The sequence below is a fragment of the Salvelinus namaycush genome, chromosome 32 (genome assembly GCF_016432855.1).
Source record: "Salvelinus namaycush isolate Seneca chromosome 32, SaNama_1.0, whole genome shotgun sequence".
In the NCBI taxonomy this organism is placed as follows: domain Eukaryota; kingdom Metazoa; phylum Chordata; class Actinopteri; order Salmoniformes; family Salmonidae; genus Salvelinus; species Salvelinus namaycush.
In genome coordinates, this window is record NC_052338.1 from 32,523,124 (window position 1) to 32,543,979 (window position 20,856).

General features: G+C 45.0%; 1 protein-coding gene across 1 annotated transcript; it reads right to left on the reverse strand.

Annotated features, from left to right (window-relative positions):
* Positions 1-208: 208 nt before the first annotated feature.
* LOC120027306 (phosphatidylinositol-3-phosphatase SAC1-A-like) lies at positions 209-20,425 on the reverse strand. Its single transcript, XM_038972227.1, has 20 exons — positions 20,366-20,425; positions 18,380-18,477; positions 17,508-17,582; positions 16,505-16,632; positions 13,067-13,216; positions 10,970-11,029; positions 10,665-10,698; positions 10,101-10,202; positions 9,816-9,901; positions 9,555-9,641; positions 9,371-9,439; positions 7,700-7,779; positions 7,473-7,571; positions 6,898-7,036; positions 4,927-4,996; positions 4,245-4,317; positions 3,781-3,874; positions 3,492-3,584; positions 3,222-3,279; positions 209-3,015 (listed from the first exon to the last, which is right to left on the reverse strand). The coding sequence occupies exons 1-20, from the start codon at positions 20,392-20,394 to the stop codon at positions 2,879-2,881; spliced, it is 1,761 nt and encodes a 586-aa protein (XP_038828155.1). The 5' UTR covers positions 20,395-20,425; the 3' UTR covers positions 209-2,878.
* Positions 20,426-20,856: the final 431 nt, after the last annotated feature.

A 20,856-nucleotide genomic window follows, 5' to 3' on the forward strand; every position in this document is an offset into this window, starting at 1 on the left:
ACCATTATGAAATAGGACATCTGCAACAACCCTCTAAATTACATTGCGAGTTAAATATCAAACTTTGTTTAGGTTATAGCCAATCAGATTGAAAAAGTATAACCATGTGATGTCAATTTTTTTTTAACTGTAGCAAGCTACTGATCCTGTCAATTCCCTGAACCACTCAGTAACAATTTTTGAAGGATGTCATTTTCTTTACATTTTCTGAAGTTACACTGCACCAACTGGGAATATGGTCTTTCTAGCAAACCAATGTCACGATAAATAACTAGTTTCATAGTAACAGCCTGCCACTTACATTTGCAAAATGAAAAAAAAATTTTTATGAGGATTGACCATATTTAGGTATGTGTACAACTGACCTCAGTTGATTTACTAGCCAGAATCTTCAAAGCTAGCCTGGGTTCCAGTCTGTGCTATCACGCAAACTCCATGACAAGGATTGGCATTATAGCACAAACAGATCTGGGACCAGGCTACATCAGTCCAGTTAAAATGTATTATGGTCATAGGAAATTAATGTCCAGGGTTTTGAATAACAACCAAGGAATGGTGATGAAGGAAAAAAATATTATCCACTACTAAATCATGAATACAAACAACCATATTCCAAAATAAAGACATTCAAACATAAGCCCAAGATAGTACCCAATCCCCATATAAAAGAGAAATATTCACCAGGCAAATTATATGCCTTCAAAACGCTCTTGTTGACTCACACGAAAGACCAGGAAACATTTCTTCTAAAGTCTCATCAAAAAAAAAAACACAAAATGAATCACTGCTTGATCTTTACATTTAGTATAGTATCTGCAACTAAGTGCTCAGCATACAATCTTAATGTAAAATATACAGTATATATAATTACAAGGATATGTTCATGGAAACAGATAGCGGTAGCACAGTAGACAAGCTCAAGTTAGTCCTCCCCTCTGTGGTTACCACTGCCCAGCTTGAATAAAACAGTTCTAGCATATCAACATGATTCTAATTTAGCTAAAGCTCTAAAACTGCTTGTAGTAAATCACCGGCAGATTCCTATAACACATTCTAAAAGGAGCAATGGAATTGCAATTATGTTCTAGAATATTTACACCATGACAACTACTTCTGTATTATGAATGCAAGATCAAAATCCAAGCTGGAAAGCAGGCACAGAAAGGCATAGCAACATAAACAGTCTACAATACAATCTCTAATGAATACAGTACATCTGGAAACACCCTGAAAACCATTAATCATACGCAAACATATTCATGAGAACAAGGAATGATTCTCTTAAGTCCACCCCCTCATCCATTGAGGGACAAGCTTGTAAAGGCAGTATCTAAATCAGTGTTTTCCAACCCTGGTCCTCCAACAGTACAGTTTCATTGTCAAGGGCTACAAACACACCTCGTTCAACTCATTGATGGGCTTGATGATTAGTTGAATCAGGTGTGCTTGTAAAGGGTTACAATAATAGTGTTTACTGTTGGGGGTCCTGGAGGACCAGGTTTGGAAAACACTGATCTAGACCAGGAGGGTTAAACTCAATCCACTGAGGGTTTAGTAGAGCTAGGGGAAACCCTCAGCAAGACCATAACACTTCCAAAATAGTGTGAGACGCCTTGTCAGTGTGTTCTAGTTGACAAGGTTATTATAAACAGCTGGAAAATGGCCACCACATGACAACTACGGTATAGCGCAGGGCTCTCCAACCCTGTTCCTGGAGAGCTACCCTTCTGCAGGTTTTCGCTCCAACCCCAGTTGTAACTAACCCGATTCAGCTGACCAACCAGCTAATTATTAGAATCAGGTGCGCTAGGTAAGGGTTGGAATGAACCTACAGGACGGTAGCTCTCCAGGAACAGGGTTGGAGAACACTGGTATAGTGACCACTATAACCAACAATGAATGAACATTGAAAGATTTCACACCTCTCAGATCAAATACTAAATGTGCAACTTCTTAGATGTTCACCCAAAGTGCAAAAATAAGATGGTAAGACAAGCACAAAACCCTTAAAAATAGAATGATAAATACTATACATGATTATGTTCATAGTAGGAAGACATTCTCCCCCCCCACCACATCATTCTTCTCTAGGATAACTAGCTAGTTTAGTTGTAAAGCTCTTCTTTAAATTAGTTTAGTAAGGCTTATTACGTTCAATAGGACAACCAAAACATGGTTATCTTTCTGAACAATGTACCCCAGTCATTCTAGTGCCTGTGAAAATGCCAACTGGATTCCTATAGTTTAAAATACATAATTGCATTTTAAAAATGACAGAAAAGTTAAACTAAAGAAACCATTCATTAATGTATAACATGAATATTCTCTTGTTTTTAAGTTGGCTACATGGAAAATGAAGAATTCTACTGCAATTCACTGAAGTATGACAGGTTCTGAGACCTCTGTAATAACCCTGTGTGCCTTAAGTTGGTTAAACCGTCACCACGGTTTGGCCGACTACGCCAACCACCAACCCTCTCCAACACCAGACAACAAAATAAACGAAACACAAGGTAAATATACACCATGATCTAAGGAATGTGGAATAAGATGATGGCCTGGAAAGCGAAGGAGGTGTGAGAGTCTGATAGGAGACTACAGTTCAGCCCAGCTTCAGTGGGTTTGCTGCCTGATAAACAGGAGTTCAGGGTTCGGGTAGAAACCCCAATAGAAACTATAAGGCTACCTCCCAAATGGCACCCCATTAAAGTGCACTATATAGGGAATAGGGTGCCATTTGGGACGCCCCCCCCCAGGACGACAGCGTGGAGAGCAGTTATGTACAGAGTCCGAGCCTCGAGCAGCCGGGAGGAAGAAGAGTTGAATGAAGAGGTATAGGAGTATGCTGGGCCGAGCTGCTTTCCACATACACACAGGTTCAGTCCATCTTCTCTTTCTGCACCAGTTTGGGGGCGTCCACAAAGTCACGGCCGTTGAAGACTATGACGGCAGCGGTGACGGCAGCAGCAGTGCCCCAGAACAACAAATAGGCCAGGGTCTCAGTCCATGTGTCACCTGGGAAAGAGGGGGACATGAGAACAACCAATAAAGTACACAAAGATATACAGAGAGAAACAGCGATTTTTGTGACCAGATGATTGTGATCAACACATTTTATGGACATAACCAGAACAAGCTAGCATGCCCTTGTGTCCTGAGGTTAGTAGGCCTAGAGTTAAAAGGCAAAAATTGACTTGTCAGATTAACAGTGGTTTTCTTACCAGCCATGAGGAGACAGATGATACACATGGAGAATGCGACCACCATGATGATGGGCAGCTGCAAGACAAAGATACATTACTCATAGTTTGGGGGGGGAGCAGAACTCCATATTAAAATGGGAGGAGAGGACCAGAGATGTAGTCGGTCGTGTAAAGTGAATGACAAAACATGACTGATCAGTCTGGACATCCCAAAAAGGCATCTCCCCACTCCTGACTCCTATGATATACCGGTCTCCATCTCTCAGCAGTAATGGGGATGCAACTGACCGTGAGGAACTTCCAGTCCTTCTGGATGCGGAGTGGAGTGGGGCTGTCCGTTTCATCAACAGCATAGTTTCCAAGGAACAAATCAATGGAATCCTGGAAACACATATACCTTTTGAGCAACAAAGGGCTGACAACTAACAAAGCAAAATAAATGAGGAAAGCAATATTGGTCTATAGAATAACTTTAACTATACAGTAGATATCTGATAATAATTGATTACTGACTACCTTATGTAGTTCACTAAATTAATTCATGTCATTTTTTCTAGACCTTTAAAACCAGACGTACTTGTCTGAAGCCGTCAGAGAAGTTATTCTTGTAGTAACGGATGGCAGAGTTCACTCCGTCCATCACCAGACCCATCTGGGTCCTCTTCCCTGTCCTGATGAAGGAAATAACCATCAATAACAGACACCGTCAACACATATCAAACTCCTCACAACAAGGACGAGTGACACACGTCACAAATAACCAGAAAGACAGAGACAGAGTCTGCCATTATGTCCACATAGCAATACTAATTGAATGGCATCAATCTGGTGTAGGAGAAATAACCATCAACACACTACATCTCATGGCCAAAAGGCACACGATCTACTTGTACACACCAACCAGCTAGTACCTAGAAAGTCCACATATAAATTAAGCACAAGAGACCTCAAATTGAAGCCGCGCAACCAACAGTTGACCTTCAACATCACAAGCATAGTGTCTTTAGACATGTAGGTCAGCAGCACACGGACGTTCAATACCTTGTGAAGTCAGTCTTCAGGGCTCCCGTACCGGCGTACTGCTTGGCGCATGCGTTGGCATTGTCAGCCCAAGCTAGCGCAGAGAAACAAAAATATAAATAACAGACATTATTAGCGAGCAGAGAAATACCCAAAATGCGGGACAAGAAAAAATAAAATAATAATTAGGTGTAATTTTGTCCCTAAATTAGGGACATTATTGGTTGGTTGCAGGACAAAGGGACAAAATGTGGGACTGTCCCACACAATTCGGGACATGTGGTCACCCGAGAACAGTGTGAGAGGCACCACACAGATCAACTTCATATTTTATTTATTTAACTCGGCAAGTCAGTTAAGAACAAATTCTTATTTACAATGACGGCCTAGGAACAGTGGGTTAACTGCCTTGTTCAGGGGAAGAACGACAGATTTTAACCTTGTCAGCTCAGGGATTCGATCTTGCAACCTTTCGGTTACAAGTCCAACGCTCTAACCACTAGACTACCTGCCACCTCATATGACACTCAAAAGCTGCGTTCACAAACACACACACGACACTTAGCCCAGGGCTGACAGCCTCCTTAGCCCAGGGCTAATTTTAACTAAGGGTTAGGAGAAGTCCTGGGCTAAGAGGATGCAGTGTGAAAAGGCCTAAAGCAGCTGCCATTCATAGGTTGTAGGAGGGGCGGGCCCAACTTACCGTTCTTATAGATCTTCTCAAAATCGGCCTGTTCCTCAATCCGCTGGGCCACATGTAGGACACCCATCCTCTGTGGACAACCACCAAACAAGCATACATAAGTCCATTTAGAAGGTGATAGGTTAGGGAACTGGGGACAGGCCTCAGTCATTCACAGCTTGTTCTCTAAAATAAACTGGCAATAATACTGTGGGAAACAGCAGTAGCCACTGGTTGTGTTTGTTCAACCCTCTGCCTCTCATCTCTAACCCTCTCATCTAACGGTCAGAAGGATAACACCCCAGTGTGTGAAACAAGGGGGTTTCAAGTAATAACGACTGCAACCCTCCTAGCTCCCACCTGTAGCTGGGACTGTATGGAATGGCAGGCCAGCTCAGGAGGACTTCCTACCTGTAGCTGGGACTATGTGAAATGGCGGGCCAGCTCGGGAGGACTTCCTACCTGTAGCTGGGACTGTATGGAACGGCGGGCCAGCTCAGGAGTACTTCCTACCTGTAGCTGGGACTGTATGGAACGGCGGGCCAGCTCAGGAGTACTTCCTACCTGTAGCTGGGACTGTATTGAACGGCGGGCCAGCTCGGGAGGACTTCCTACCTGTAGCTGGGACTGTATGGAACGGCGGGCCAGCTCAGGAGTACTTCCTACCTGTAGCTGGGACTGTATGGAGCGGCGGGCCAGCTCTGGAGGACTTCCTACCTGTAGCTGGGACTGTATGGAGCGGCGGGCCAGCTCGGGAGTACTTCCTACCTGTAGCTGGGACTGTATGGAGCGGCGGGCCAGCTCTGGAGGACTTCCTACCTGTAGCTGGGACTGTATGGAGCGGCGGGCCAGCTCGGGAGTACTTCCTACCTGTAGCTGGGACTGTATGGAACGGCGGGCCAGCTCGGGAGTACTTCCTACCTGTAGCTGGGACTGTATGGAGCGGCGGGCCAGCTCGGGAGGACTTCCTACCTGTAGCTGGGACTGTATGGAACGGCGGGCCAGCTCAGGAGTACTTCCTACCTGTAGCTGGGACTGTATGGAGCGGCGGGCCAGCTCTGGAGTACTTCCTACCTGTAGCTGGGACTGTATGGAGCGGCGGGCCAGCTCTGGAGTACTTCCTACCTGTAGCTGGGACTGTATGGAACGGCGGGCCAGCTCTGGAGGACTTCCTACCTGTAGCTGGGACTGTATGGAACGGCGGGCCAGCTCTGGAGGACTTCCTACCTGTAGCTGGGACTGTATGGAGCGGCGGGCCAGCTCTGGAGGACTTCCTACCTGTAGCTGGAACTGTATGGAGCGGCGGGCCAGCTCTGGAGGACTTCCTACCTGTAGCTGGGACTGTATGGAGCGGCGGGCCAGCTCTGGAGGACTTCCTACCTGTAGCTGGGACTGTATGGAGCGGCGGGCCAGCTCTGGAGGACTTCCTACCTGTAGCTGGGACTGTATGGAGCGGCGGGCCAGCTCTGGAGGACTTCCTACCTGTAGCTGGGACTGTATGGAGCGGCGGGCCAGCTCAGGAGGACTTCCTACCTGTAGCTGGGACTGTATGGAGCGGCGAGCCAGCTCAGGAGTACTTCCTACCTGTAGCTGGGACTGTATGGAGCGGCGGGCCAGCTCTGGAGGACTTCCTACCTGTAGCTGGGACTGTATGGAGCGGCGGGCCAGCTCTGGAGGACTTCCTACCTGTAGCTGGGACTGTATGGAGCGGCGGGCCAGCTCTGGAGGACTTCCTACCTGTAGCTGGGACTGTATGGAGCGGCGGGCCAGCTCAGGAGTACTTCCTACCTGTAGCTGGGACTGTATGGAGCGGCGGGCCAGCTCAGGAGTACTTCCTACCTGTAGCTGGGACTGTATGGAGCGGCGGGCCAGCTCTGGAGTACTTCCTACCTGTAGCTGGGACTGTATGGAGCGGCGGGCCAGCTCTGGAGTACTTCCTACCTGTAGCTGGGACTGTATGGAGCGGCGGGCCAGCTCTGGAGGACTTCCTACCTGTAGCTGGAACTGTATGGAGCGGCGGGCCAGCATGCTCTGAATGACGTTGGTGCGGTCCAGACAGTCCATGCAGTTACTGCGGAACGTCCCCTTCTGCTGGGACAACACCTTCCCCTCCGTGTCTACCATGAAGTAGCTGCAGAGAGACAACAGAGGAGTCAGGAGAACACATATCCACAGAGCCAGTAACAGCACTAATGTTGGAACACCACCTACCGCTCCCTCTGCAGGGAGACAACAGAGGAGTCATCATCAGGAGACAAGGCTATATGAGTCCCAAATGACACCCTATTCCCTATATAGTGCACCATCTACTTGAACCCCAATGGAAGGGAATAGGCTGCCACTTGGGATGCAGCCTGCGAAAACTCATATGCCCAGAGGAATTTCACTGACTAATGTAATCACTGGCATTGTACCCTGAAGACAGACCAGAGATAAAGGGTAGAGGAGAAGACAATTAGCCTCTCTTCTGTGTTCATATGCCTATCGTCTTGCTAAAGCACATTAACCCGAGTCTTGTATGGTTGTGGGTGTAGACTAGCAGCTATAGTCAATATGGAGAGTAATACCTGTATTCATCTTGTGTCTCAGCCACATTGTCCACCAGAATATTCAGCCGATCCCATCTCATCCCACTGCACTCCTTGTGGAAGTCAAATGCTACATACCTGCAGTCATAGGAAACAACGAGTGGATGTGTTAGATCCATCCATCTAAAAAAATGTTTTATAAAAATCATAGAAATGATAAGACGATGGGTGAGAGGGTGTTCAGGAGGGCGGTGTTTGGTTCTTACTTGATCATGCCGCTCTCCATGCCAGTCACCATCTTGGCAAAGGCTTGCTCCAGTGGCTTTTCTGAACCCTTCTGGTTGATCTGGAGGAAGAAGGGAAAAAAACACCATATTATACTGAACAAAAAAAAAAACTTAAAAAAATGCAACATGTTATGTGTTTGTCCCATGTTTCATGAGCTGAAATAAAAGATCCCAGAAATGTTCCATATGCAAAAAAAGCTTATTTCTCTCAAAATGTTTACAAATTGGTTTACATCTGTCAGTGAGCATTTCTCTTTTGCCAAGATAATCCATCCACCTGACAGATGTGGCATATCAAGAAGCTGATTAAACAGCATGATCATTACAGGTGCACCTTGTGCTGGGGGACAATACAAGGCTAGTAAAATGTGCAGTTGTGTCACAACGCCACAGATGCCTCAAGTTTTGAGAGAGTGCGCAATCGGCATGCTGACTGCAGGGATGTCCACCAGAGCTGTTGCCAAATAATTTAATGTTCATTTCTCTACCATAAGCCATCTCAACGTTGTTGTAGAGAATTTGGCATTATGTCCAACCAGCCTCACAACCGCCTGCCAGCTCAGGACCTCCACATCCAGATTCTTCACCTGAGGGATTGTCTGAGACGAGCCACCCGGACAACTGATGAAACTGTGGATTTGCACAACTGAAGAATTTCTGCTCAAACTGTCAGAAACCATCTCAGGGAAGCTGATCTGCTCGTCAACCTCACCGGGGTCTTGATCTGACTGGAGTTCGGTGTTGTAACTGACTTCGGCAGGCAAATGCTCATCTTTGATTTCCACTGGCACGCTGGAGAAGTGTGCTCTTCAAGGATGAATCCTGGTTTCAACTGTACCGGGCAGATGGCAGACTGCATGTATGGCGTCGTGTGGATGAACGTTTTGCTGATTTCAATGTTGTAAACAGAGTGCCCCATGGTGGCAGTGGGGTTGTGATATGGGCAGTTATAAGCTACAGACAACTAACACAATTGCATTTTATCGATGGCTATTTGAATGCACAGAGATACCGTGACGAGATCCTGAGGCCCATTGTCGTGATATTCATCTGCCGTCATCAACTCATGTTTCCGCATGATAGTGCATGGCCCCATGTCACAAGGATCTGTACACAATTCCTTTAAGCTGAAAATGTCCCAGTTCTTCCATGGCCTGCGTACTCACCAGACATCTCACCCATTGAGCATGTTTGGGATGCTATGGATCGACAGCGTGTTCCAGTTCCCGCCAATATCCAGCAACTTCGCACCGCCATTGAAGAGTGGGACCACATTCCACAGGCCATAATCAACAGCCTGATCAACTCTATGCGAAGGAAGGAGATGTCGCGCTGCATGAGGCAAATGGTGCTTACACCAGATACTGACTGGTTTCTGAACCACGTCCCTACTTTTAGTTTAAAAAATATAAGGCATCTGTGCATATCTGTAAAATCCATAGCTTAAGGACTAATGAATTTATTTCAATTGACCGATTACCTTATGAACTTTAATTCAGTAAAATCTTTGAAATTGTTGCATGTTGGGTTTATATTTTTGTTCAGTATATATATTATATATATAAATCTTTCTAATGCTTCCCTCTCACAATGCTGTGGCAGGGATATGTTTTAGCCATCGTGAGGCTTCAAAAAAAATGTGGGTCCTACCAGGTTCAGAATGGTCTGCTTTCCATAGATGAGGACCTGGGAGTCAAAATGCCTCTGGAAGCCGTCCATCTAGGAAGACAGTTGGGGGAGAATTAGTTATTTCAGGATTTGGTCGACAAGAGATCCACAGAATGGGTTGTGCAATAGATAGAGGGAAACTACCAGAAGATATGAAAGCCCTTACGTGATTGGTGTTCTTGCTGATCAGTGGTTTGGGCTTGTATTTCAGGTTGGGCCTCTGAGACCAGAAGAAGGGCATGGAGCCTCGTGTCTGTGGACAGAAAACATATTTAATAAAAATGTAAAAATATATATTATTTTTAATTTTTTGAAAAGCTCTTATCACTCTGTATTGGTTCAGAGTAGGGTTGTGGCGGTCTTTCAATTTTGCCAGCCGGTTGCCGGCGCTGCTACTGCCCACGCTGCGAGCACCACAACTACTCACCTGTACGAATGAAGCCCTCCCTCCATTGTACAGGACTATTTGCTCAGTCTCCACAAAGTTAGCAGCGTGGCCCTCAGAATCGATACCTGAGAAAAAAACAAATAATTAATGATTATTGCCTATTCGACATGCCAGTAGTGCTGCTCAATACCATGGTCCCATCCCAATTGGCACGCTATTCCCTATATAGTGCACTACTTTTGACCAGAGCCCTATGGACCCTGGTCAAAAGTAGTGCGCTACATAGGGAACAGGGTGCCAATCGGGACGTGACCTGTGTCTTACCTCTGACGTAGTACCTGACCCCAGCCCTGAAGCAGCTCCTCCTGGATATGAGGATCCATTCAAAGATCTTCCCGTTGACACGGCACGGCTTCATCACAATGACTGGATCAGGGTCAAGGACCTCGCAGAATACACTGCTACATCAGGCCAAATTGGCACCCTATTCCCTATATAGTGCACCACTACTGACCAGGCCAAAAGAAGTGCCCTATATAGGGAATAGGGTGCCATTTGGGACTTAAGCCAAATGGACGATGCCTTTGTACGCTAAGTGGAGGACGCCATTGTACTTGGTACGCTAAATGGAGGACGCCATTGTACTTGGTAACGCTAAGTGGAGGACGCCATTGTACTTGGTAACGCTAAGTGGAGGATGCTATTATTTGTGACCTTGCAATGGCTTTCTAAAGTGCCCCTGAGGGAATGATTTAAGTTCCACTGAGTTGAAATTGGTTCTTGAGAACACTCAGAGACCCATTCAAACTCTTATGTTCTGATGTGGTTCCACTGATTATTACCACAAGAAAGATCAGTGGGAGCGAAACAAGACCGTGAAAAGGATACATCCATGGACAACAGGGATCGCAAACTTGTGGAGCTGAAAAGGGAAACAAAGATTATATCTTTTTTTTTATACTTTGTCACTGGATTCATTAGAACGAAGAATAAAGACTGGTCATCTATAGTGTGTTATTGTTAAAACAGATCATTTCAGAGGGGTAAGGTTGATGTGATCTTGTCCATATTCTAATACTATTATCTCTGGTACATCAGAATAAGAAAACAACGAATGAAGACTGTGGACATGTGTAGTGTATTATAATGCAAAACAGGTGGAGGTGTTGTGATGTCCTCTTCATATCACTCACCTCCGGCTGGGTAAGGAACTCTCTCAGGAGGCTTCCATTCCACACGAACCTCTGATCTGCCTAGAAAACAGGAGACCCAACCAGTCAGTCATAGAGTCAATCAATTCCTTAAATCTGTCCAACCTGTAGTAAATTATTTCAGTTTGAGCAGACAATGGCCAGGTTTCCATTGACCGAGCGTTCCATTTATTAAAGAAAATAAATAAAAATCACTGCGACATGTGTAACGGAAAAGGTAGATATAGGAAAAAATTTCTAAAGATCACACAACATTTGTTTGACGGGTGGATTTTTAATTTTGTCTAACTTTCCTTATGACGACAAATGATGGAAACTGTTCCCCCACCCCCAAAAAATTATGATTGCCGAATAATTTAAGGTACACAGAGCACGTGATGTCTCCGTAACTACAAAACTCCACATCTAATTCTAAATGCCTACTGCTTGCTAAAATCTATTTTTTCAACTATATAAACTTTATTTTTTATTTTTTTTATTGTGTTTCTTTGCAGGACAAGGATTGTCCTGACTTTCAATTATGCCCGAATTGCTTCGCTTTTCTGATTGGCTGACAAGTTTCACCATCCTATTATTACAGATCTACAGGCGTACAAGTTCCCCATGGCGATACGTTGGCACAGACCGTGGCGATACGTTGGCACAAGAGAATTGTTAGAATATGGCAAATATGAGTTAATTATTGCATTCTATACATGCTGGCTTTCGCAGGCTAAACCCGAGACATGAAACATATGTGGGAGGGCATACATGCTTTCTCCAATGTATTAGTGCACAATTCTCCTAAAAGCTTCCACCACTACTTTGATTAGACGAGGGCAAGGTAAAGCTACCACCCTATTGCTTATAACTAACCAATTCTTTAAAATCTAGATGAAGTGCTTATTTCAGGAGCATAAGAGTAGTTTTTTGGGCACGGCCAGAGTTCTCCTACTGCGTACAAAGCTAGTCAACCACGAAGGCTGAGGTCAGAGAGTATTATCAAAAGATATTTCGTCTAAAATAGATATTCCACAGGAAGTGGTCTGTCATCTATCTGTGGTATTATCCCATTAGACGATGTCCATGGCTCATCCATATTGGAGGAGTGTGACTGCCAGATTAACTGTGGTGTTTGGGCTCCTGCCATGCATGTAAACCACACTAGTCACCTTGTCAATCTGAGTGGACACACAGATTGCCCTTTTCATGCACATTTGTGGCCTGCTGGAGGTCATTTTGCAGGGCTCTGGCAGTGCACATCCTTGCACAAAGGCGGAGGTAACGGTCCTGCTGCTGGGTTGTTGCCCTCCTACGGCCTCCTCCATGTCTCCTGATGTACTGGCCTGTCTCCTGGTAGCGCCTCCATGCTCTGGACACTACCCTGACAGACACAGCAAACCTTTTTGCCACAGCTCGCATTGATGTGCCATCCTGGATGAACTGCACTACCTGAGCCACTTGTGTGGGTTGTAGACTCCGTCTCATGCTACCACTAGAGTGAAAGCACCGCCAGCATTCAAAAGTGACCAAAACATCAGCCAGGAAGCATAGGAACTGAGAAGTGGTCTGTGGTCAGCACCTGCAGAACCATTCCTTTATTGGGGGTGTCTTACTAATTGCCTATAATTTCCACCTTTTGTCTATTCCATTTGCACAACAGCATGTGAAATATATTGTCAATCAGTGTTGCTTCCTAAGTGGACAGTTTGATTTTACATAAGTGTGATTGACTTGGAGTTACATTGTGTTGTTTAAGTGTTCCCTTTATTTTTTTGAGCAGTGTATATATAGTGAAGAGTGCAGCCTCTAGCTGTGTTCTGTTAACATGTCCTGTGATTTATAAAACATTTTGCATATAAAATAGATGCGACAATTTCCTGCTATGATGCGTTTCCATTTAACCATCTTGTGTCGAGTAAAAACAGCTGGCCGCAATGTCACACACAAAAAAACTAGTGTCTGCCCTCTGATAGAGGTAAATAGTTTGCCATACTGCTCATATCCAACCTTTCCAGGTCTACAAAAGAGCCTAGAGGTCTAGGGTTGTTTCTGGACAGGGTCTTTGTTCCAGAGAAACAATAATCCTCCCTCTCCTACCCTCTCCAGCAGGCTCATCTCCTGGAAGTCGTGGCTGACGTTGGCCAGTCTCTGGAGGCTGTGGGTCAGGTCATAGTCAGAGCAGAAGTAGAATCCATCTGTTGTCAGCACGTTGTTAATCATGGACAGGAATGTCTTGTTGTCTTGCGTCTGGAGAGAGGGAGAGAGGGGAGAGAGGGAGAGAGGGGAGAAAATAGATTAGCTGGCTGGGCACAACCCCTGACAGTGCAGTTTGTAGGAGTTGTATGTGTGAAATGCGAGAAGAGGCTGTTAAGCCAGGGATGTTTTCATATGAAATTAAACAGCATGCTTTAGAAACATGGAAAGAGATCTTACCAGGTGACCAATAAACAAATTAAATACATCTGAATCAGATTGACAGTATTAGCAGTATCACAGCCTCAATTGACTCGTGATTTCAAAAAATAAAAATTGACGTTGTTGCTCCTAGACAGAGCAACAACGTTGCTCCGTCTAGGAAAAAGTGGCCTTGTTATTTCATAAGTGGCCTTGTTATTTCATGGCTGACATCATTTACGTCTTACAATAGCCCTCTGTCGATAGATTTCCATCTAAACCTTGTCCACTTCACCTCCCTCACGTGGAGGTTAGGATGCATAACCTCTAATGATCTCTGCATCCTAAATGGCAGCACCCTATTCCCTATATGGTGCAGGTGTCTTACTTCAGCGACCGAGCAACCCCAGGCATTAAGGCCCCTCCCTCCTCATGTCTAATAGGATCTGTATTCTGGATGCTAAGCCAGTTAGCGCAGGGAGAGAGGGGGAGAGCGAGAGAGAAGACGGACATGAATGACTCTACGGCTACGCCCATAAGGATTTCTCCCGAAGTGTCTTTTCGCGATCCCTCACATCCTATCTGCTTATGTCCTTCTCAACAGCATTGGAGAAGGTCCAAGGTTCCTCCTCAGGTCTTCTCCAATGCGTTCCGAAGAGGAGGCAAGGAGAGAGGATGCAAGGAGAGAGGATGCAAGGAGAGAGGATGCAAGGAGATACAAATGAGATTCGTCCTATACCTCCTCACCCACTACAAGGCTGCAGCTGCTTCCCTGCATTATGTCAGCACTTAATATCCTGTTTTTGCCAGTGAGTGCAGTCTGTCTTCTCTCCCCACGCCCCGGGTGCTCTGGTCAAAAGTAGTGCACTGCATAGGGAATAGGGTGGCATTTGGAATCATACATGTTTCTTAACACCTCTAATCTCCAGCCCCAGTTTCCACTACGGCACTCATGGAAATATGAAAAGTATTAAACGCTTGAAGCATTTAGGTCTAAACTTAACTTTCACTGACCATTCTAATAAGATAAGTCTTTCTTTACACATCAAGTAAACCGTGTGACAACCATGTACAGTAGTATGTGGACACACCCGTTGCTGACAGGTGTATAAAAATAGAACAAAACAAGCATTGGCAGTAGGCTGGGCCCGTATTGAAGAGCTCAGTGACTTTCAACGTGCCACCGTCATAGGATGCCACCTTTCCAACAAGTCAGTTCGTCAAATTCCTGCCCTGCTAGAGCTGACCCCGGTCAACTGTAAGTGCTGTTATTGTGAAGTGGAAACGTCTAGGAGCAACAACGTCTCAGCCACGAAGTGGTAGGCCACACAAGCTCCCAGAACGGCCCCGCCGAGTGCTGAAGCGCGTAAAAATTGTCTATCCTCTGTTGCAACACTCAGTACCGAGTTCCAAACTGCCTCTGGACTCAACGTCAGCACAAGAACTGTTCTTCTGGAGCTTCACGAAATGGGTTTCCATGGCCGAGCAGCCAGATACAAGTCTAAGATCACCATGCGCAATGCATAGTGCCAATGGTAAAGTTTGGTGGATGAAGAATAATGATCTGGGGCTGTTTTTCATGGTTTGGGCCCCTTCGATCCATTGAAGGGAAATCTACAGCATACAATGACATTCTAGATGATTCTGTCCTTCTAACTTTGTGGCAACAGTTTGGGGAAGGCTCTTTCCTGTTTCAGCATGACAATGCCCCTGTGCACAAAGCGAGGTCATTACAGAAATGGCTACAGAGCGGTATGGAAGAACTTGACTGGCATGCACAGAGCCCTGACCTCAACTCCATCGAACACCTTTGGGATGAATTGGAACGCCGACTGCTAGCCAGGCCTAATCGCCCAACATCAGTGCCCGACCTCACTAATGCTCGTGGCTGAATGGAAGCAAGTCCCTGCATCAATGTTCCAACATCCAGTGGAAAGCCTTCTCTGACGAGTGGAGGCTGTTATAGCAGCAAAGGGGGGGGGGGGGACCAACTCCATATTAAATGTCCATGATTCTGGAATGAGATGTTCGACGAGCAGGTGTCTACATACATGTAGTGCATGTCAAATCTGTCTAGTTTACATGTAACAAAAGAAAAAAGTTTATTTCAGGTCCTCTGAAGAGTGGTCGTGTATGGGCCAAAAAAAATAATATTTTTTTTTAACAGTGACAACTTCCATTTTCCATAATAAAGGAAATTCAGTGTAAATTTAGTCAGCCGTGCCGTTAGCCAGCGTTGTTCTGACTGTGCTGTGGTGCGTCTCTAAACTCCTCGGTGGCAGTTACAATGACTTAAGTCCCAAATGGCACCCTATTCCCTTTGTAGTGCACTAGAGTCCCATCAAAAGTAGCATAGGGAAAAGGACACCATTTGGGACGTAACCTTACAGTCTCAAGCCAAGGCTGCTCTTTCAATTAGCACTACAGGAATAGCCAGCCTTGATAAATAATGTACACGGCCTGCGTCACTGAAATTACATACTAACTTTGTCATTGTGTGATTCCAACAGTAGGGAATAATGGCAAAGGAGCTTGTTGTTGAAAGAGGAGGTCCGATATAGTTCAAAAGCTACCGTCTGTTAGCCGTCCTAACGCTACTGTAGCTAGGTCCCCTCTAGTTCAAAAGCTACCGTCTGTTAGCCGTCCTAACGCTACTGTAGCTAGGTCCCCTCTAGTTCAAAAGCTACCGTCTGTTAGCCGTCCTAACGTTACTGTAGCTAGGTCCCCTCTAGTTAAAGACACTGTATATAGGCTATTTCCTCGGAGCTGTGGACTGTTTACATGGGAGTGTGCTTTCCCTACTGCTTGGCAAACACTAAATTCTAACAATTCTCCCTGTGTACTGATGGAGTGATGACATGCAATAACTATCAATGAATACACATACAGTCTCTAGAAAGAGGCTGAAACAGAATCAGCTGACAGTGCTGCATATTGGAATAGGAAGTGGTAACAACCCTGGCTAGTCACACATACGCTATTTACCACCAGAGACTGGGGTTTAATAAACACAACCACTACTGTTCTCTCACGTGCCTGTCTCTCCCTCTGTTTATAATTATAATCTAAAATGAAACCAATTTGAATGACATGGTAAAAAAAACAAAATCCCCCAAAAAAGTGCCAGAGCGTGTTTGTCACCTGGTTCTCAGTGAGGTGAAGCACAGTCTTTTTGTAGGAAATTACGTCAAAATCCACTGCCTTCCACACAGCGTGACCCAAGAGGCTGCCCACGTTCCTCTTCTTGGTGATGACAATCAGGTACATCCCTGTGAGAGGGGAAATCCATGGGTTAACATGGCAGACTGGTCAGCCCCATATCTAAACAGTGACGCGTTACAGAGGTACATCTTGTGGGACAAGACGGAAGTTACGTCAAAATGATCTCTCCGTTCTTCCAAAGTGTGCACTTGTTCACTTCCAACTCATTTGAAAGTAAATTACTGCTCTAAGGAATATGGTGGAAACTCCTGCTATCGGCTAGTGTAACGGATGTGAAATGGCTAGCTAGTTAGCGGGTACGCGCTAATAGCGTTTCAATCAGTTACGTCACTTGCTCTGAAACCTAGAAGTAGTGTTGCCCCTTGCTCTGCAAGGGCCGTGGCCTTTGTGGAGCGATGGGTAACGATGCTTCGAGGGCGACCGTTGATGTGTGCAGAGGGTCCCTGGTTCGCGCCCGTGTCGGGGCGAGGGGACGGTTTAAAGTTATACTGTTACATTGATGCTGTTGACCCGGATCACTGGTTGCTGCGGAAAAGGAGGAGGTTGAAATGGGGGTGAGTGTAACGGATGTGAAATGGCTAGCTAGTTAGCAGGTACGCGCTAATAGCGGTTCAATCAGTTACGTCACTTGCTCTGAAACCTAGAAGTAGTGTTGATGGGTAACGACGCTTCGTGGGTGACTGTTGTTGATGTGTGCAGAGGGTCCCTGGTTCGCGCCCGGGTCGGGGCGAGGGGACGGTTTAAAGTTATACTGTTACACTAGGCCACGCCTCCACCAATCCAATGTTTTTAGATTTGTGGGAAGTAGTGAACGAGTTCACACTTCAGAATGAAGGAGATATTGTTGGGGCGCACCAAGTGGTAGGCCTACATCTTGTGTGACAACATATACAGGACCAGCCCAGTCAGGCTGTGGAACTACCTGCCACCAGGCGGACGGTCCCCATGATGCCACAAATGGGCCTGGTGTTGGCTGACGGCGGAACATCCTTCTTCCCTAAAGAAACAAGACTAAAATCAGTGTTTCACCTTAAATCTTTTAGCTTTCGAGATGGTAAAACATTTTCAGTATAAACATAAAACATAGTGTAACGTACGTAGAAAGATAATGGAGCAATACATCTTGAAATATAAATCGTTGAGATCTAACAATCACCAAAATAAAAACCAGACAGGGAGAATCAACATTTCTGAAAAGGTAATGGAATTGATTTCGTAATAAATGTTTGAGTCACTCAGATATCATAAGAACACAGTGTAAGCCACGGCAACATGCGTAGAACTGCAGGAAACTAGCTATAAAAAAAAACAGCTAAATGTCTCTGTGGCCCAGAGGAGGGTCTATAAAACGTCGGTCAGAAATTGCGCCATTGGCCACGGCCACTATTCATAACATCCTCACTTCAAGATCTCCATTAGATACCGAGAAAAACCCTCTCTGCAACGAGGCAAGGCACTCGTACAGAGTATGAGAAGGAGAATTAAAGGGTCATGGCATGGTTAGAACCATGAACAGGGGTCCACTATTTACATAGCAACTCAGAGCATCTTCATGTCCATATCAACTGACAGGAATTCTAATGGTTTTGACCCTGAACTCTGTTGACTCACGCCAATCAATGGCAGCGTATTTCTGTTTTGTGTTGACAATCTTCCCATTGAAGCCACCAGTGTCGTATTCACTAGAATCCAAAACGGAAGCCAAAACAGGGAGGACCCTACCTGAATTCAACCAATAAGAAATGCTTGTTTTTTGTTGCAAAGCGTTTTTCTATGGTGTGCACTAAGTCTTACCAGTCAGGGTCATCTCATTGGACACCCTGTCGATGGCCAGGACTGCATCCACCCCGTCATCACAGGCCTCAATGTAGAACTTCTCTGGGCTAGTGTGCCTGTGGGAAGGGAAATAATGAGGTTCAAGTATGTAGCGTACTAAGGTGAAGTACCTAGGGAATACTTCACCCCGGAGCATGTTACAGAGAACGTCCAGTGACATGAAGAGCAATAAAGATTGCAATGTACAAAAAGGTTATCTGCCACCTGAGATGCAGCATATTAAAGAGATGTAATAAACCTCAGGATTATTGTCACAGGGCAGACAAACGTAGATAATGCCAACTGATTAACACTACAGTCTGAAGAAGCACTGTCCAGCACCAAACTCTAACCCGGAAGAACAATAGCTACACAGCGACTGTTTATGTTTAGCTTGCCAGTGGTGACGTCAGACAAAGGAAATACCAGAATAAGCAACTTGGTGGTTTCTGTCTCCATAGTTACATGTTGCACTGCTTGTCCCATTTCTTGCTGAGCTTAGAGAGCATGGCATGTAATGATGCAAGCTTAATATCACAACAGATCTGCACCGTCAGATGTTTAAACAGGTTCGCTCAAGAGGACTGAGCATTGCAACTGTCTGTCTGCATTAAGGCAACTCTCTTCTACAGTGAGTATTGTACTGCATGAATCTCTTCAATGATTAGGCCTAAAATGGTGCATTCAGCAAGAGACTGAAAGAAAGATTGCAACACTTGTCTTACCCTAGGCCTTGTATGACACAAAGCCTAGCCTACAAAAGCTCATCCACGCCTGTGCAAACAAAGAACATTGAGGCCTAAAAGGAACAGTAAAGAACAATGTACTGTGTAACAAAGGTGTTTCTCTGTCTCTGGCTATGATTGATTTCCTATAATAGCATAAACGGGCTGAACAACTTAACCTGCAAGCAGGCTTTCTCAGAGCTTGAAAATCCAGCACCAGAAAAACATGGCCTCATTTCTGGGTGACAATAAAGTCTGTAGAATGGAGTGCCATCATGCACTACCCTGAGCTATAAGTGAGGACTGAGGAGAAGTGGCTGCCAGACAAAAGCCTTATTGTTAGGGGCATTTCAACACATTCTCATGCCACAGGAAAGCCTGAGACAACCAGATATACTGCTGGCATTACAACCACTCCATATTGGCTGCATGCATGACTTGACATGAAGTTGTAACTGAATTTAACAACCAAAAGTAGGTTAGAACCTGTTTCATGGCCATTGTATTGGCAGATAGCTCGTTGAGAATAGGTATCGGTGCCAACTCGGATACAGCATCAATACTTCATGAGCACCATTGTTGTGTTAATACATCTACTATTGACTTGGCCCATTTACTTGTCGTTTTGAGCCACTCAGTCAGCTATTCAGATCCCCACCCCAATGTTGCACAATATGTCCTGCAAAGTGTCACACCCACTACAAAGAACGCACACTTTTCTTTTTTTTTTGCTAAACTTGGACTGATACACCATTGGTCTGATTGCCCACCCTGTAGGCTACTCCATGTATTGTATATACAAAGGCCAGGTCTCTCTGGTCAGTGTTATCCCCTGCTGCTTATCCATATGACTTGTCTACTAGCAAACAATAAGACAATGATGTTCTTTTTTTTTTATTTGCAATTACACAAGCTAAATAGCTGACTACTAAACTGAAATGACAGGCAACTGCTTATACAACATTAATGGCACTTCGTCGTTGCCATTAATCTAGACAAATAGATAGTTCGCTTGTTAACTAGGTAGTTAAGCGAGTTCTAGACTGGATTGCCATTGATTGTTAGCTTAGCTAGCATTCAGCAGGCAATCAAGCTAACTAGCTGATGTCACCACGAATTTTGAAATTCGAGATTGACACATGTCAAAATCACGTCTCTTTGGGTGAAAACGTGAACCTGGTATTGAGTATACTTGATCGGTGTCATTTAATTACATTTAAAAGTGAAGCACAATACTTACAAATTGAACCTCTCGTAGGCAGTCGGCATCTTCACTTCTTGAATCAATCTGACCTTAATAATCTTCTTCGGTGGTGGTGTTTTACCGCGGACAACACCGGAAATGGTGTATTGCCGCCCACTACTGGTTGCGGGAAATGAATAAAAAACGAAAAAACTCAGTGCACTGAGGTATTAGAGAGGGGGAAAAAAATATTTAAAAAATATTTAAAAAATAAAAAAAGGTATTAGAGAGGAAAAGGAAGAGAGAAGCACAACTCCGAGGAAAATCAGTCTCCCTCCAGCGGGTGGCGGTTTTTCGTTGTTAAGCCCTCCAAGCATGGAGTTGTTGTATGTCGGTCAATGAGTGTCGAATTTGGTAAACCAAAAAAATAATGGCTTATTTGCTACTTGAGGTTTATTTGATCGAATATAAATTTCGTAATGCGTAAGTTGTTACGAGTGTACTGATGTAAGTAGGACACGTGACATCCCAGCAAATTTGAGAAAAAA